General features: G+C 48.6%; 1 protein-coding gene across 1 annotated transcript in view; it reads left to right on the forward strand.

The window, feature by feature from the left end:
- The window catches only part of LOC129715098 (insulin receptor substrate 1-B-like), a 140617-nt gene extending 136828 nt beyond the window's left edge, over window positions 1-3789 (forward strand). The window contains 1 exon segment of the mRNA XM_055664963.1: window positions 890-3789. Within this exon segment, the coding sequence (XP_055520938.1) occupies window positions 890-897 (8 nt within the window). The 3' untranslated portion in view covers window positions 898-3789.
- The last annotated feature ends 15677 nt before the right edge of the window (window positions 3790-19466 follow it).

Consider the following 19466-nt stretch of genomic DNA (forward strand, 5'->3'; position numbering starts at 1 on the left):
TGTCAAAGCGCAAACCGGAGGAACAGCACCTCATATTTCGCTTGGGCTGCTTACACCCCAGCGGTATGAACATTGACTTCTCTAACTTCAAGTAACCCTTGCTTTCCCTCTCTCTCTCCATCCCCTCCTACCCTTCCCAGTTCTCCCACCAGTCTTACTGTCTCTGTCCCACCCACTCCCCTCACATCAGTCTGAAGAAGGGTCCCGACCCGAAAGGACATTATTGCCATAGAGGGAGTGCAGACACGGTTCACCAGACTGATTCCTGGGATGTCAGGACTGTCTTATGAAGAAAGACTGGATAGACTTGGTTTATACTCTCTATAATTTAGGAGATTGAGAGGGGATCTTATAGAAACTTACAAAATTCTTAAGGGGTTGGACAGGCTAGATGCAGGAAGATTGTTCCCGATGTTAGGGAAGTCCAGGACAAGGGGTCACAGCTTAAGGATAAGGGGGAAATCCTTTAAAACCGAGATGAGAAGAACTTTTTTCACACAGAGAGTGGTGAATCTCTGGAACTCTCTGCCACAGAGGGTAGTCGAGGCCACAGTTCATTGGCTATATTTAAGAGGGAATTAGATGTGGCCCTTGTGGCTAAGGGGATCAGGGGGTATGGAGAGAAGGCAGGTACGTGATACTGAGTTGGATGATCAGCCATGATCATATTGAATGGCGGTGCAGGCTCGAAGGGCCGAATGGCCTACTCCTGCACCTAATTTCTATGTTTCTATGAAACGTCACCTGCTCCTTCTCTCCAGAGATGCTGCCCGTCCCGCTGAGTTACTCCAGCATTTTGTGTCTACCTTCCATTTAAACCAGCATCTGCAGTCCTTTCCTAAAGTTAGCTAATGCCTGGCTGAATTTGTTTATCTTCCTTTGCTTTCAGATTGCTGATCGATGGTCCTTGGCTTTCGGAAGGATTGCAGATACGCTCATCGGCCACCCATCTGCGGAACAATCCGCGACTTTGGTTCAAGGCTGAGGGAGGGATTTCAGCCGCTTCAAGCAACAGCCAACTCACCTCAGATGCAGTTGTACAGAAGTAAATGATGACTGACATTCAACACCGCGGGCACATCCCTGGTGGAGCACAACCCACCCACTGAACCTTTGAGAGATGGTCGGTGAGTGGGGAGAAAAGGACTAAAACATAAACCAAACACAGTGCCAAACTGATCTCCAGAGGGCCAAGTGAGCCATCAACTGGATACAACCTACTATAGCCCTCTTTCTTGATTCCTGAATGAACATATCTAACCACGCCTGGCCATTCAGGCCGACGTGGGAATGGTGCAGGAACCGACATTGCTCAACATTGCTCTCCCCCCCGGTCTACAGATTGCAACCCACCCTTGCGTGACTCATGGACTTCGACCGGTTTGATGCCTCTATCTAGCGTAGAGTACATCACCTTCCGTTGAGGGGGAGCGAATGGGAGGCCAATCAGTTCAAACCTCCCTCCGATTTCATTGTTCCTCTCCCTCCCCCAAATCCACAACCCAACTGAGAACAAGAAGATACGTTGGGATACGCACAGTCGAAGAGTTGGCATAGACGCCCCCTTCTTCATCCAACTCTTCAGATCTAAGATGGCCGCCTGCTTTGACTTGACTGCACCTGAGGCCATTTTGAACTACACCAGCACAGTGGCTCATCAAGCTACTGCTAACTCGCTGTCATGTACACCCCTTTATAGATGTTGGAGTGTCAAAAACAAAGTGGCAATGTGTTTTCTTTTAAACGTACTTGTGAGTTTTGTGTGGAGTTCTCACGATAACCAAACAGGCCTTGAATCCTGGGTTGCAAACTCCGGTTTCCCATCTTGTTCGAGGTTCCACCGTGACCTCTTGCCGTTCACTTGTTTAACAAAGAACTGCAGATGCTGGAAAAATCGAAGGTAGACAAAAATGCTGGAGAAACTCAGTGGGTAAGGCAGCAAAGAAGGAATAGTTGACGTTTCGGGTCGAGATCCTGCTTAGATGCTGCCTCACCCGCTGTGTTTCTCCAGCATTTTTGTCTACCTTCTTGTCATTGTCCCTTACCCCATTGGTCTCCTAATTTGAGGAAGGACATCCTTGTGATTGAGGCAGTGCAGCGTAGGTTCACCAGATTGGTCCCTGGGATGGCGGGACTGTCATATGAGGAAAGATTGAAAAGACTAGGCTTGTATTCACTGGAGTTTAGAAGGATGAGTGGGGGAGATCTTATAGAAACATATAAAATTATAAAAAGACTGGACAAGCTAGATGCAGGAAAAATGTTCCCAATGTTGGGCGAGTCCAGAACCAGGGGCCACACACACAGTCTTAGAATAAAGGGGAGGTCATTTAAGACTGAGGTGAGGAAAAACTTTTTCAGTTGTGAATTTGTGGAATTCCCTGCCACAGAGGGCAGTGGAGGCCAAGTCACTGGATGGATTTAAGAGAGAGTTAGATAGAGCTCTAGGGGCAAGTGGAGTCAAGAGATATGGGGAGAAGGCAGGAACGGGGTACTGATTGGGGACGATCAGCCATGATCACAATGAATGGCGGTGCTGGCTCGAAGGGCCGAATGGCCTCCTCCTGCACCTATCTTCTACGTTTCTATGTATATCTTGCCCGCTCATAAGTCTCAAGATGGCTTCCTTCTTCGCTGATGGGAAAACAAACCAAGTCTTGATTACCCAATTAGATGAGACTTGACTAGATGTCAGACGTTAATGTTCATAAGACACAGGAGCAGAATTTGGCCATTCGGCCCGTCGAGCCTGCTCCATCATTTGAACACGGCTGATCTATTTTGACCTTTCAACCCCGTTCTCCTGAAGTTACCTCACTTCCCAAAAATGTATAGTTCCGACAATAAGTGAGAAACACCAAATTTTGGTCAAAAGCCACTCGTCTATTTTTAATTCCGCATCTTGTGAAGATGAATCTTGTGATTCCTGGGGATTTCAGAGGGTGATTAACTTGCCAGCTGTCCCTTGCTGTATCTCAGAGCCTACTTTAATGTGTGTGTGTGTGTGGATCTGCTATTTGAAAATCGCTTCAATGAAATCAACAAATGATCAGCTCTGTACTTTTAACTAGATTAAAACCATATGTTTGGGTGTGGGTACCATTGGCCCTTGTCCATTGCTTATTGGATCTTGGCCATCTATGACTGGCCCCCCGACTCCACAATAACACTAATGTATTCCGTTAGTTTCACCGCTGTTTCTGATTTCAACTTCCCCTATCTCATGCGTCGTCATTTTATAAAATTCATATCTCACACGACATTCGGCGCGGCGCGGCGGTAAAGTCGCCGCCTCAAGGCGCCAGAGTCCCGGGTTCGATTCTGACCACGGGCGCTGTCTGTACGCAGTTTCTACCTTCTCCCCCTGAGCTGCCTGCGTGGGTTTCCCCCGGGATCTCCGCTTTCCTCCCGCACTCCAAACACGTGTTCATTGGCCTCTGAAAAAGGCGACATGTGTCTCTAGTATGTAGGATATTGCTAGTGTGCGGGGTGATCGCTGGTCGGCATGGACTCGATGGGCTGAAGGGCCTGTTTCCATGCTGTATCTCTAAAGCCATAGAGTATAACTCCATATCTTCTTACAACCTAACGATATCAACATTTAAGTCTCAAATTTTTGGTAACCAACCTAAAAAATACCCCCCCCCCCCCCCCCCCCCCCCCACCAAACTCCTTTCTCATTCCCCCTCCCTTCCCTGTACCCTACCTGGACTCGTTGCCATTTCACCCCTTTCCCCAATATTCCTATCCTCTGGCTTCACAATTCTTACCTCCTTCTAGCCTTATCTCACGCCTATGTCCAAACGTCTGCCTATCAACCCCCCCTCGCCCCCACTCCTCAACTATATCCACCTATTGCATCCCAGGCTATGCCTTGCCTTCCTCTCTTCCAGCTTTCACCCTCACTTCCCCACAATCAGTCTGAAGAAGTGTCCCGACCTGAAACATCACCCGTCCATGTTCTCCAGAGGGGCTGCCTGACCCGCTGAGTTACTCCAGCACTTTGTGTCCCTTGTTTGTAAACCAGCATCTGCAGTTCCTTGTTTCAACCGATGCCAAGTGCCCCGAGCTGAAACATCACCCATCCATGTTCTTTATAGAAGCTGCCTGACCCGCTGAGTTACTCCAGCACTTTCTGTTTTTTTGTAAACCAGCACTTGCATTTCCTCGTGCCTCCACTCATTTATACCCTCATTTCTCATCAATTTTATTTCTTGTAATTCTCTGGTTTTCGTCGCTGTTTTCTGCACCCTTCCCCAGTGTATCCTTTCCCACTTTCACTCCCTATAGATGCTGCTTCTCCTCCTGTTGTCACCTCTGCACCCTGGCCAAAATCACAACCCTTCCATCCCAGATTACTGAGAGAGCACATTGTCATCTAGACACCTACAATAGAACAAGGTTTACCTTTAGTCTGAAGAAGGGTTTCGGCCCGAAACGTTGCCTATTTCCTTCGCTCCACAGATGCTGCTGCACCCGCTGAGTTTCTCCAGCATTTTTGTCTACCTTTTTTATCAGATGAGTTTAGTTTATTGTCACGTGTACCGAGGTACAGTGAAACACTTTGGTAGTGTGCTAACCAGTCAACGGAAAGACAATACATGATTACAATCGAACCATTCACAGTGTACAGTTTGCTAAAGATAGACACACAATGCTGGAGTAACTCAGCGGGATCTCTGGAGAGAAGGAATGGGTAGGAAAGAACTGCAGATGCTGGGTTTACAGAGAAGATAGACACAAAATGCTGGAGTAACTCAGCGGGTCAGGCAGCATCTCTGGAGAGAAGGAATGGGTAGGAAAGGACTGCAGATGCTGGGTTTACAGAGAAGATAGACACAAAATGCTGGAGTAACTCAGCGGGACAGGCAGCATCTCTGGAGAGAAGGAGTGGGTAGGAAAGAACTGCAGATGCTGGGTTTACAGAGAAGATAGACACAAAATGCTGGAGTAACTCAGCGGGTCAGGCACCATCTCTGGAGAGAAGGAATAGGTGACATTTTGGGTCGAGACCCTTCTTCAGACTGAGAGACGGGGGAGAGAGGGGTTTCCCCTCCCAACTGATTGAGTTTTAAAAGAGTGGAGCGATGGTGATGGGTGATCGCAGGTCCACTTCTGGGACCGGCACGCAGGGAGTGGCCTGGCTTGGCCTCCACCTTGGATCAGTTGCAAGGTGATTCTTCATTAACAAGGGCAAGGGTAGTTAGAAGCAGTCACGTTGTATGGTCTCATGTAGCAACAGACTAAGCTTATTTAGTCTGTTCTCTGGCTCAGATAGCAGTGCCTTTGTCATCCACCCACACACACACACACACGAACGCACACCCACACACAATCAGCTCCCCCATCTAGGACAGGTACGGTGGTGCAGTGGCTAGAGCTGCTGACTCACTGCGCCAGGGTCCCTGGTTCGATCCTGACTACGGGCGTACAGTAGTCTGTACAGAGTTTGCCCATTCTCCTCGTGACCTGCGTGGGTTTTCTATGCTTCCCACACACACTCCAAAGACGTGCAGGTTTGTAGGTTAATTGGCCTGTGTGTAAATGTAAAATTGTGTGTGTGTAGGGTAGTGTCAGCATGCGGGGATCGCTGGTCGATGCAGACTCAGTGGGCCAAAGGGCCTGTCACTGCCCTGTATTTCTAAACTAAACTATCTTCTGTACACATAACCTTTCACACACACAGAGAGTGGTGAATCTGTGGAATTCTCTGCCACAGAAGGTAGTTGGGGCCACACAGTTCATTGGCTATATTTAAGAGGGAGTTAGATGTGGCCCTTGTGGCTAAAGGGATCAGGGGGTATGGAGAGAAGGCAGGGATGGGATACTGAGTTGGATGATCAGCCATGATCATATTGAATGGCGAATGGTGCAGGCTCGAGGGGCCGAATGGCCTCTACTCCTGCACCTATTCTCTATGTTTCATTTTCAAGTACCAGCCACTTCACACTCAAACACACACACACACACACACACGCACGCACACACACACACACACGTACACACACACACACACGCACACACACACACACACACACACACACACACACACACACACACACACACACACACACACACACACACACACACACACACACACACACACACACACACACACACACACACCCAACTCTACTCTCAGATGCCGATATCCGGCCGAACACATTCTATTCTCAGAAATCAACTCCATAATGCATGTAGCCGGCCCTTGCAGAGATAGCGTTTACCTTAGTTTAGAAACATAAAAACATAGACAATAGGTGCAGGAGGTGGCCATTCGGCCCTTCGAGCCAGCACCATTCGCCATTCATTGTGATCATGGCTGATCGTCCCCAATCAATAACCCGTGCCTGCCTTCTCCCCCATATCCCTTGATTCCACTAGCCCCACTAGTTTAGTTTCGAGATACAGCACGGAAACAGGCCCTTCAGCCCACTGAGTCCATGCTGACGATCGATGGCCCATTCTCGCTAGTTCTAAGTTATCCCACTTTCTCCTCCACTCCCTTCACACAATTTAAAGAGGGCTGATTGGCCGACATCCCCGCCCGTCTTTGGGACATGGGAGCAAACCCACGCGGTCACAGGGAGTACATGCAAACTCCACACAAACAGGCAGCCAGCACCCGAGGTCAGGACTGAACCGGGATCTCTGGCCCCGTGAAGCAGCTGCTCTACCCGGCAAAGTGCTGGAGTAACTCAGCAGGTCGGGCAGCACCTGTGGAGAACATGTCCTGACCTGATATGTCGCCTGTCCATTTCCCCCTAAGACTCTGCCTGATCTGCTGTGTTACTCCAGCATTTGTGCCTGCCTTGTGCCATCTCGGATATTTCTATTATTCAACTAAATTTGATCAAAATGCTGGAATAAAAATCCAGGTTTCTTTACGATCCACCTGAGATATTCTCCCTGGTCCTCGTGTGTGGATGTAATCCAAAAATTAGCCTACAATGCTGGAGTTCTGAATTCGTGGAAACAGGCCCTTCAGCCCAACGTACCCACACTGACCTATCTGCAATAGTCCCACCTGCCTGCGTTTGGCCCATATCTCTCTACATCCTTTCCTATCCATGTACCCATCCAAATGTTTCTTAAAAGTTGCGATAATACTTGCCTCACCTACCTCCTCCATACACCTACCCACTTTGTGTAAAAAAAAGTTACCCTCCAGGTTCCTATTAAATCTTTCCCCCCCTCTTAGACCTGTGTCCTCTGGTCCTCGATTCCCCGACTCTGGGCAAGAGACTCTGCCCGATCTATTCCTCTCATGATTTTGTACACCTCTATAAGATCGCCCCTCATCCTCCTGTGTTCAGGGAATAGAGACCCAGCCCTGCTCAACCTCTCCCTGTAGCTCAGGCCCCTCGAGTCCCGGCAACATCCTCGTAAAAATGCCCAAACTAATTGGACAATTGGGCTAGAAATGGATTTGACTTCTTTGGACTTTGGAGATACAGGCAGTGCATTCACCCCATCCCCCACTAGATTTTGTACACCTCTATAAGATCCCCCCTCGCAAGTTCATAAGTGATAGGAGTAGAATTAGGCCATTCGGCCCATCGAGTCTACTCCGCCATTCAATCATGGCTGATCTCTGCCTCCTAATCCCATTTTCCTGCCTTCTCCCCATAACCCTTGACACCCGTTCTAATGAAGAATGTGTCTTTATCTCTGCCTTAAAAATGTCCACTGACTTGTGGCCTCCACAGCCGTCTGTAGCGATGAGTTCCACAGATTCACCACCCTCTGTCTAAACTACCCTCATCCTCCTGCGCTCTCAAGGAATAGAGTCCTAACCTGCACAAGCTCGCCCTATAACTCATCTCCTCGAGTCCCGGCAACGTCCGTGTTAGAATGCCTTTGTTGAAACGCACTGTAAACCTCAGACTCTGAAATTCCTCTCCTTCAAATCTCCGATCCACTGTGTCGTGAGACTGAGGAAGCAAAAAAAATGTCTTTCTGAAGTGCCTATCTGTAGGTCACCATTTGTATATTTTCCCATTCTTCAATTCTCTCCGCGATGTTCCATCCAGCAAACTCTGATGTATAAAGGATTCACGATTCACATGGTGTGTGTGTGTGTGTGTGTGTGTTTTAAAGCGCTTCTTGAGAACTGCTTGCCTTTTACTCCGACTTACTAAGCATTCAATGCATCAATTAAGTATCTTTCTCCTGATATCCCCTTGGATTTTTACTGAGTGTGCTTTCATTTTATTTTGTACATGTTTCTGAGTGATTTGTCCTTTTTCTCTCTTCCAATAAATGCATTTAATGTTTGGAAAGGAACTCAGTTTTAATGGAGAATGTAAGATGTTCTCATTCTTGTAGCGAGAGTTCATGTTTCCACTCTAATTGATCATTTAGATGCCGCTAAAGATTGCCAATAAACTTTCCCCAGTGTCGATCACCAGTGTCGATCAATGCAGTTATTTCTCACGTAACACAACCTGGTAGAACTTTAGACCCAAGGGAGGTGCAGCGGGTGGAGCTGCTGCCTTACAGCGCCACGGAGACCCGGGTTCGATCCTGACCAAGTAAGTAAAGGGCCTGTCCCACTTGCATGCGATTGCGTGCGTTTGGCGCGACCTAACGGAAGCGGAGTTCGCGATAACTACGCGCTAAATACACGCTAAGATCCCGCTAAGTTCGCACGTGACGTCATTTGCGTCATAGAAACATAGAAATTAGGTGCAGGAGTAGAGGCCATTCGGCCCTTCGAGCCTGCACCGCCATTCAATATGATCATGGCTGATCATCCAACTCAGTATCCCGTACCTGCTTCTCTCCATACCCTCTGATCCCCTTAGCCACAAGGGCCACATCTAACTCCCTCTTAAATATAGCCAATGAAGTGGCCTCAACTACCCTCTGTGGCAGAGAGTTCCAGAGATTCACCACTCACTGTGTGAAAAAAGTTCTTCTCATCTCGGTTTTAAAGGATTTCCCCTTTATCCTTAAGCTGTGACCCCTTGTCCTGGACTTCCCCATGCCCGTAATGCCTAGAGGTAGCGTAATTTGCGATCGGGAACAATCTTCCTGCATCTAGCCTGTCCAACCCCTTAAGAATTTTGTAAGTTTCTATAAGATCCCCTCTCAATCTTCTAAATTCTAGAGAGTATAAACCAAGTCTATCCAGTCTTTCTTCATAAGACAGTCCTGACATCCCAGGAATCAGTCTGGTGAACCTTCTCTGCACTCCCTCTATGGCAATAATGTCCTTCCTCAGATTTGGAGACCAAAACTGTACGCAATCCATGCTGACCAATCAGCTGGACAGGAGGCGGGCCGACTGAATTTGGGCGTCGGGCGGTGACATCATCACGCAACGCCACGCGCTAGGCGCCACGCGCTAGGCGTACGCTGTCAAGACGCTGCGTACATCGCCAAGACACTGCGTGCTGACAGGCCGTTGGTGAGCGAAATTTTCAGACAGACACGGCAGGAATTTTGGAGCCCTGCGCGATGTCGGGACCAGCCCCGCGCAACTCCATACACCTCCGCTCTTCTAAGTGGGACCGGCCCCGCGATGCCCGTACGCCTCAAGCGACCACGAGGTAGCGTAATTTACGAGTCAAGATCGCGTAAGTGGGACAGGCCCGTAAGTAAGTTTATTGGCCAAGAAATCACATACAAGGAATTTGCCTTGGTGCTCCGCCCACAGGTAACAACACGACAAACAGTGACAGTTACGAATGATTCAGAAAACACTAAACATTAATAATAGTAAAACATTTAGGTGCTGTCTGTACGGAGTTTGCACGTTCTCCCTGTGACCCACGTGGGTTTTCTCCAGGATCTCTGGGTTTCCTCCCACACCCCAAGGACATAAAGGTTTGTCGGCTATTTGGCTTCGGGTAAAATTGCAAATCGACCCTAGTGCGTGTAGGATAGAGTTAGTGTGCGGGGATCGCTGGTCAGAGCGGACTCGGTGGGCCGAAGGGCCTGTTTCCATGCTTCATCTCTCAATTAAATTCAACTAAACGGGGAACTGCAGATAGTTCAGTGTGGAGATACAACGTGCAAACAGGGCCATTTGACCCACCGAGTCTGCACCCACCATTCACACCGATTCAACATTCAAGAGAGTTTGTCATGTGTCTCAGATAGGACAACGAAATTCTTGCTTTGCTTCAGCACACAGAATATAGTAGGCATGAATACAGAACAGATCAGCGTGTCCATATACCAATGAATATATATATACACACACATAAATAAACAGATAAAGTGCAATGGGCTATGAACCGGATATTAATCAGAGTTTATTTGAGTTTAATAGCTTGATGGCTGTGGGGAAGTAGCTATTCCTGAACCTGGACGTTGCAGTCTTCAGGCTCCTGTACCTTCTACCTGAAGGTAGCAGGGAGATGAGTGTGTGGCCAGGATGGTGTGGGTCTTTGATGATACTGCCAGCCTTATTGAGGCAGCGACTGCGATAGATCCCCTCGATGGAAGGAAGGTCAGAGCCGGTGATGGACTGGGCAGTGTTTACTATCAAAAGGCCGAATGGCCTACTCCTGCACCTATTTTCTGTGTTTTTATGTTTCTATGTATTTTCCTGGGATGTCAGGACTTTCATATGAAGAAAGACTGGATAGACTCGGCTTGTTTAGTTTTTACACCTTGGACTCAAATATCCAGAGTTCAGAATTAGGCCATTCAGCCCATCAAGTGCTATGATGGCTGATCTATCTCTCTCTCTCAACCCCATTCTCCTGCCTTCTCCCCCATAACCAGACACCCCCGCACTAATCAAGAATCTATCCATCTCTCCTTTAAGAATATCCACTGACTTGTGGCCTCCACAGCCGTCTGTGGCAAAGAATCCCACAGATTCACCACCCTCTGGCTGAAGAGATTCCTCCTCATCTCCTTTCTATATGTACTGTACGTCCTCTAATTCTGAGGCTGTGCCCTCTGGTCCTAGACTCTCCCACTAGTGGAAACATAGAAACAGTAAATAGGTGCAGGAGTAGAGGCCATTCGGCCCTTCGAGCCTGCACCGCCATTCAATATGATCATGGTTGATCATCCAACTCAGTATCCTGTACCTGCCTTCTCTCCATACACCCTGATCCCCTTAGCCACAAGGGCCACATCTAACTCCCTCTTAAATATAGCCAATGAACTGGCCTCAACTACCTTCTGTGGCAGAGAATTGCACAGATTCACCACTCTCTGTGTACGAAAAATGTTTTTCTTATTTCGGTCCTAAAAGACTTCCCCCTTTATCCTTAAACTGTGACCCCTTGTTCTGGACTTCCCCAACATCGGGAACAATCTTCCTGCATCTAGCCTGTCCAATCCCTTAAGAATTTTGTAAGTTTCTATAAGATCTCCCCTCAATCTTCTAAATTCTAGCGAGTACAAGCTGAGTCTATCCAGTCTTTCTTCATATGAAAGTCCTGACATCCCAGGAAAAGACATAGAAACATAGAAACACAGAAAATAGGTGCAGCAGTAGAGGCCATTCGGCCCTTCGAGCCTGCACCGCCATTCAATATGATCATGGCTGATCATCCAACTCAGTATCCTGTACCTGCCCTTCTCCATACCCCCTGATCCCTTTAGTCACAAGGGCCACATCTAACTCCCTCTTAAACATAGCCAATGAACTGTGGCCTCAACTACCTTCTGCGGCAGAGAATTCCAGAGATTCACCACTCTCTGTGTGAAAAAAAGTTCTTCTCATCTCGGTTTTAAAGGATTTCCCCCTTATCCTTAAGCTGTGACCCCTTGTCCTGGACTTCCCCAACATCGGGAACAATCTTCCTGCATCTAGCCTGTCCAACCCCTTAAGAATTTTGTACGTTTCTATAAGATCCCCCCTCAATCTTCTAAATTCCAGCGAGTACAAACACTCTCTCCACATCTACTCTCTCCAAGGCCTTTCACTATTGGGTGAAAGTTTCAATGAGGTTATTTTAGCTTAGAAGAAGTTAGCTCAGAAATCACTGCAATTGATGCGGTAAATTGCTGGGTAGTTCTTTATGGAGATGAGTCTATAGCTGACATGTAAAGAACATTTTGTCCTGGGTGATTATCTGGAGGCTTGTTGTGTCTGAGTCTCGGGGAGATTCAGGAGAGAGGATGTTCGTGATATAGTAGAACCACCTCCTCAAGGGCCTGTCCCACCAGCATGCGCCTGCACGCGGCAAGCGCGACCTAACGTGGTCGCTTGAGCCGTACGGCCTCGTGGGGCCGGTCCCACTTCGATTGCCGCAGCCGCATGGAGTTGTGCGGAGCTGTTCCCGACATCGCGCGGGTCTCCGAAAAACTGACCGCGTTCAAAAATTCCACGTGGCAACGGCGCCCCATACGTCCCGCGCGTACTTCCCGCGGACTTCACGTCAACTCGTACGGGATCACTCGACCTCCGCGCGGCCCCCCCGCTTCCAGTTTGGTCACGCTCGCCGCATGCAGATCGCCGGAGACCTGGGTTCGATTCTGACCTCGGGCAGAACAGGATGCCTTTGCTAAAAATTGTCCACAGTGTGTTGGATGATGTTAGTGTGTACGGGGATCGCTGGGCAGCGCAGTAACGGTGTCGGAAGGCCCGTTTCCCCGCTGTATCCCTAAACTAATCAAAACTGAACATGAACAGGAGATGTTTCGGGTCGGGGTGATTGTAGAGGGGGAGGGGGAGAAAGCTGGAAGAGAGGAGAGGCGGGGTAAAGTCTGGAAGGTGGGTACAAGGACGTTAGACCATGGCCAGAGTGAGTCCCACCGCAAACTCGAGGGGCAGCACCTCATATTCCGCTTGGGCAGTCTGCACCCTAGTGGCATGAACATTGAATTCTCCAATTTCCGGTAGCCCTTGCTGTCTCCTCCCCTTCTCAGCCCTCCCTCAGCCCTCTGGCTCCTCCTCTTCCGTTCTCCTTTCTTCTCCCCCCCCCCCATCAGTCTGAAGAAGGGTCTCGGCCCGAAACGTCGCCTATTTCCTTCGCTCCATAGATGCTGCCTCACCCGCTGAGTTTCTCCAGCATTTTCTGCCACCTATGAAATTTAGAAGGATGAGGGGGTGGAATAGAAACATAGAAACACAGAAAACAGGTGCAGGAGGAGGCCATTCGGCCCTTCAAGCCAGCACCGCCATTCATTATGATCATGGCTGATCGTCCCCAATCAATAAGGCCAAGGTGAGATGGAAAGACAGAAGGTGTAAAAACAAGAATGAAGGTAGGGGGAGGCAGGAACGGTGAGGTGGGAGAGAGAGATGAGGAGAGAGAGAAGGGGACAGAGAGGGGGAGAGAGAGAGGGAGAGAAGGGAGGGTGAGAATGGGGCCCGGTTGAAGGAGGGCAGGAGAGAAGGAGGGAAGGGAATAGAGTGGAGGAAGAAGGTCAGAGGGACCTCACATACATAAAGCATCGCTGTTCAGTGATTCAGTGCGGAAACAGGCCCTTTGACCCACAACGCAACATGCCCCAGCAACACCAGCCCCCACTGGCCCATTCCCCCCAAACCTGTCCCATCCATCAAATACCTGTCAGGGAAGGAACTGCATATTAGATGCTGCTTTAAACACGAAGATAGACGCAGAAAGCTGGAGTAACTCAGTGGGACAGGCAGCGTCTCTGGAGAGAAGGAATAGGTGACGTTTCGGGTCGAGAGACCCCGAGGTACTCCAGCTTTTTGTGGCTATCTTCGGTTTAAATGTAGAATTTACACTAGAATTATTAGATTGAGAGGGGATCTTATAGAAACTTACAAAATTCTTAAGGGGTTGGACAGGCTAGATGCAGGAAGATTGTTCCCGATGTTGGGGAAGTCCAGAACTAGGGGTCACACACACAGTTTAAGGATAAGGGGGAAATCTTTTAGGACCGAGATGAGAAAAACATTTTTCTTTTCACACACAGAGAGTGGTGAATCTGTGGAATTATCTGCCACAGAAGGTAGTTGAGGCCACACAGTTCATTGGCTATATTTAAGAGGGAGTTAGATGTGCCCCTTGTGGCTAAAGGGATCAGGGGGTATGGAGAGAAGGCAGGAACAGGATCCCCCCTCAATCTTCTAAATTCTAGCGAGTACAAGCCGAGTCTATCCAGTCTTTCTTCATAAGACAGTCCTGCCATCCCAGGAATCAGTCTGGTGAACCTTCTCTGCACTCCCTCTATGGCAATAATGTCTTTCCTCAGATTAGGAGACCAAAACTGTAGGCAATACTCCAGGTGTGGTCTCACCAAGACCCTGTACAACTGCAGTAGAACCTCCCTGCTCCTAGACTCAAATCCTTTTGCTATGAATGCTAACATACCATTGGCTTTCTTCACTGCCTGATATATATATTTCAGTATAAAGTCTGCTTTTGAAGGTAAAAAGAACAAGGCTTTGTGCAAGGAAGGTTCACTAATGACACTTTAATAGGTTCCGTATACAGCGTTAAGATTCGCTGCTGAAAACGCAGTCTGCAGTTCAACAGGAAGGGATCTCAGTGTTTCTAGGAATGTTGGCGTGTATGAGGCTTGTGAAAGGAAATCCATCGACTTCCAACAACTTTCCTGGATATCGGTGAGGAGGAAACGAGTTGGTTCATGACCGATTGTAGATAAAGGGAATGTCTGCATCATTAAAGTCTACTAAACTAAACTAAACTAAACTAAACTAAACTAAACTAAACTAAACTAATCTAAATTAAAACAATAGACAATAGACAATTGGTGCAGGAGTAGAGGCCATTCGGCCCTTTCAGCCAGCACCGCCATTCAATGTGATCATGGCTGATCATCCACAATCAGTACCCCGTTCCTGCCTTCTCCCCATATCCCCTGACTCCGCTATCTTTAAGAGCCCCATCTAGTTCTCTCTTGAAAGTATCCAGAGAACCGGCCTCCGAGGCAGAGAATTCCACAGACTCACAACTCTCTGGGTGAAAAAGTGTTTCCTCGTCTCCGTTCTAAATGGAGACCCCTTATTCTTAAACTGTGTGTGTGTGTGTGTGGCCCCTGGTTCTGGACTCCCCCAACATTGGGAACATGTTTCCTGCCTCTAGCTTGTCCAAACACCTTAACAATCTTATATGTTTCAATATGATCTTCTAAAATCAGTACCCCGTTCCTGCTTTCTTCCCATATTTCAATAAGATACCCTCTCATCCTTCTAAACTCCAGAGTGTACAAGCCCAGCCGCTCCATTCTCTCAGCATATGACAGTCCCGCCATCCCGGGAATTAACCTGGTGAACCTACGCTGGGCTCCCTCAATAGCAAGAATGTCCTTCCTCAAATGGGGGGACCAAAACTGCACACAATACTCCAGGTGTGGCCTCACTAGGGCCCTGTAAAACTGCAGAAGGACCTCGTTGCTCCTATACTCGACTCCTCTTGTTATAAAGGCCAAGTGGCTTTCATCACTGCCGGCTGTACCTGTATATTATAAACTATCCTTCTTAAGACTGATAGCTGGGTGACTCCAGCATTTTGTGTCTGAGCATCGACAGGGGATGGTTTGGGCTGGAATGTTTCTTCACGCTGTTCAAACGAAGGGTCCCGACCCCAAACGTCACCTATCCACGTTCTCCAGAGATGCTGCCTGACCCGCTGAGTTACTCCAGCACTCTGTGGCCTTTTATCTAAACCAGCGTCTACTAAACGTTTCGGTTTTTAGTTTTAGAGATAGAGCGTGGAAACAGGCCCTTCGGCCCACCGTGTCCGTGCCGACCCGGTACACTAACACTATCCTACACACACTAGGGGGCAGTTTTCCTGCAAACCTGTACGTGTTTGGAGTGGGAGGAAACCGGAGCATCTGGAGAAAACCCACGGGGAGAACGTGCAAACTCCGTTCAGGCAGCACCCAAGGTTCGAATCTCTGGCGCTGTGAGGCAGCTCTACCCCCCTCCACCGGTCCTTTTGTTCACCGTTCACTGCTGTTGCCGTCTCCCTTCACCGGTTCCTGATCCACGGAGTGAGCAGCTGAGCCTGGCGTTGGATTAAGAATAAGGGGTCGGCCATTTCGGACTGAGATGAGGAAAAACTTTCCCACCCAGAGAGTTGTGAATCTGTGGAATTCTCTGCCACAGACGGCAGTGGAGGCCGATTCACTGGATGTTTTCAAGAGAGAGTTAGATTTAGCTCTTAGGGCTAACGGAATCAAGTGATATTGGGGAGAAGGCAGGAACGGGGTACTGATTGTGGATGATCAGCCATGATCACAGTGAATGGCGGTGCTGGCTCGAAGGGCCACTCCTGCACCTGATTTCTATGTTTCTATGTTTCTAATTCACCCGACACACATTTACCCATAAACAAGGCTCTGTTTGTGGTCGGGCAAATACCGATTTTATCTGCAGTAACACTTTGTCCAAAAATATGTTTTGACCAAAAACATGGCATGCACAACCACAGACCGAAAACCTCCTGGTCCTTGAGTGGGTGTTGTAAACATGCGCTTGTTATCGTGCGGGAAAGAACCGCCAGCGCCGGTTCCCACCGAAGGCCGACACGTGGAACGCTGGAGTAACTCAGCAGGACAGGCAGCTTCCCTGGAGAGAAGGAATGGGTGACGTTTCGGCTCGAAGCCCATTTTGAAAAAGGTCTTGACTCGAAACATAGAAACATGGAAAATAGGCGCAGGAGTAGAGGCCATTCGGCCCTTCGAACCATTCAATATGATCATGGCTGATCATCCAACTCAGTATCCCATCCCTGCCTTCTCTCCATACCCCCTGATCCCACAAGGGCCACATCTAACTCCCTCTTAAATATAGCCAATGTGGCCTCAACTACCTTCTGTGGCAGAGAATTCCACAGATTCACCACTCTCTGTGTAAAAAAAATGTTTTTCTCATCTCGGTCCTAAAAGATTTCCCCCTTATCCTTAAACTGTGTGACCCCTAGTTCTGGACTTCCCCAACATCGGGAACAATCTTCCTGCATCTAGCCTGTCCAACCCCTTAAGGATTTTGTAAGTTTCTATAAGATGTCCCCTCAATCTTCTAAATTCTAGCGAGTACAAGCTGACTCTATCCAGTCTTTCTTCATATGAAAGTCCTGACATCCCAGCAATCAGTCTGGTGAACCTTCTCTGTACTCCCTCTGTGTAAAAAAAATGTTTTTCTCATCTCGGTCCTAAAAGATTTCCCCCTTATCCTTAAACTGTGTGAGCCCTTGTCCTGGACTTCCCCAACATCGGGAACAATCTTCCTGAATCCCTTGATTCTGTTAGCCCCAAGAGCTAAATCTAACTCTCTCTTGAAAACATCAACTATCTACAAAACGTCACCCATTCCTTCTCTCCAGAGATGCTGCCTGTCCCGCTGAGTTACTCCAGCATTGTGTGTCTTGGTTATTGCTGGTTTACTGTCATAGAATCGTATACAGGAACAGGCCCTTCGGCCCATCAAGTCCATGCTAGCCTGCAATGATAATTGTGATAAACCGCTGCTCTAGGTGTCAGCTGCTCTACGTCGGTGAGACTATCGTACATCGCTTGGCCCAACACCTCCGCTCGGTTCACAATAACCAACCTGATCTCCCGGTGGCTCAGCACTTCGACTCCCCCTCCCATTCCCAATCCCAATCCCACCTTTCTGTCCTGGGCCTCCTCCATGGCCAGAGTGAGTCCCACCGCAAATTGGAGGAGCAGCACCTCATATTCTGCTTGGGTAGTTTACACCCCAGCGGTACGAACATTGACTTCTCCAATTTCAGGTAGTCCCTGCTTTCTCCCTCCTTCCCCTCCCCTCCCCAGCTCCCCCACAGCCCACTGTCTCCGCCTCTTCCTTTCTCCTTCCCGTCCCCTCCCCCACCCCCACATCAGTCAGAAGAAGGGTCTCGACCCGAAACGTCGCCTATTTCCTTCGCTCCATAGATGCTGCCTCACCCGCTGAGTTTCTCCAGCATTTTGTGTGTCTGCCTTCCAAATATATAACTCGCGCGTGCACCTGCCGCCATTTTGTTGCCGCCGTTTCCAAAGTGCAGTCGGTGCGCTGGGTGGACAGGAGCGGCCCTCGATCCAGGCGAGCCCCAGGCTGTTACAGGGCCTACTCCATCGCCCTCAACTGGCTCGGTAGGTTAATTCCCGGGATGGCGGGACTGTCATATGCTGAGAGAATGGAGCGGCTGGGCTTGTACACTCTGGAGTTTAGAAGGATGAGAGGGCATCTCATTGAAACATATAAGATGGTTAAGGGCTTGGACACGCTAGAGGCAGTAAACATATTCCCGATGCTGGGGGTGTCCAGAACCCGGAGCCACACATACAGTTTAAGAATAAGGGGTCGGCCATTTAGAATGGAGACGAGGAAACACTTTTTCTCACAGAGAGTTGTGAGTCTGTGGAATTCTCTGCCTCAGAGGGCAGTGGAGGCCGGTTCTCTGGATACTTTCAAGAGAGAGCTAGATAGGGCTCTTAAAGATAGCGGAGTCATATGGGGAGAAGGCAGGAACGGGGTACTGATTGGGGATGATCAGCCATGATCTCATTGAATGACGGTGCTGGCTGGAAGGGCCGAATGGCCTCTACTCCTGCACCTGTTGTCTGTTGTCTATAAGTTTATTATTGTCAGGAATACCGAGATACGGTTTAAAACTTTGTTTTGCGTGCAAATCGTAGTCAGTTCACCTCGTAAATGAGTCCACCAGGTCGTGCAGAGACAGAGGGTGCAGACTGTAGTGTCACAGCTGCAGAGGAAGTGCAGGTTAAAAAAAAAAGCGCATAGGCGGCAATGGGGTTGATTGGAAGATTGGAAATTCATACAAGTCAAGTGAGTTTATTTTCATGTGTCCCTGTATAGGACAATGAAATTCTTGCTTTGCTTCAGCACACAGAACATAGTAGGCATTTACTACAAAACAGATCAGTGTGTCCATATACCATGATATAAATATACACACACACATGAATAAATAAACTGATGAAGTACAAATAGCAGAAAGTGGTTATTAATAATCAGAGTTTTGTCCGAGCCAGGTTTAATAGCCTGATGGCTGTGGGGAAGTAGCTATTCCTGAACCTGGTTGTTGCAGTCTTCAGGCTCCTGTACCTTCTACCTGAAGGTAGCAGGGAGATGAGTGTGTGGCCAGGATGGTGTGTGGGTCTTTGATGATACTGCCAGCCTTTTTGAGGCAGCGACTGCGATAAATCTCCTCGATGGAAGGAAGGTCAGAGTCGATGATGGACTGGGCAGTGTTTACTACTTTTTGTAGTCTCTTCCTCTCCAGGGCGCTCAAGTTGCCGAACCAAGCCACGATGCAACTGGTCACCATGCTCTCTACTGTGCACCTGTAGAAGTTAGAGAGAGTCTTCCTTGACAATCCGACTCTCCGTAATCTTCTCAGGAAGTAGAGGCGCTGATGAGCTGTTTTGATAATTGCGTTAGTGTTCTCGGACCAGGAACGATCTTCAGAGATGTGCACGCCCAGGAATTTGAAGTTCTTGACCCTTTCAACCATCGACCCTTTGATATAAATGGGGCTGTGGGTCCCCCTCCTACTCCTGGTCACCTCATTCAGAAAGTATTCAGA

The sequence above is a fragment of the Leucoraja erinacea genome, unplaced genomic scaffold (assembly GCF_028641065.1).
Source record: "Leucoraja erinacea ecotype New England unplaced genomic scaffold, Leri_hhj_1 Leri_100S, whole genome shotgun sequence".
NCBI lineage: Eukaryota > Metazoa > Chordata > Chondrichthyes > Rajiformes > Rajidae > Leucoraja > Leucoraja erinaceus.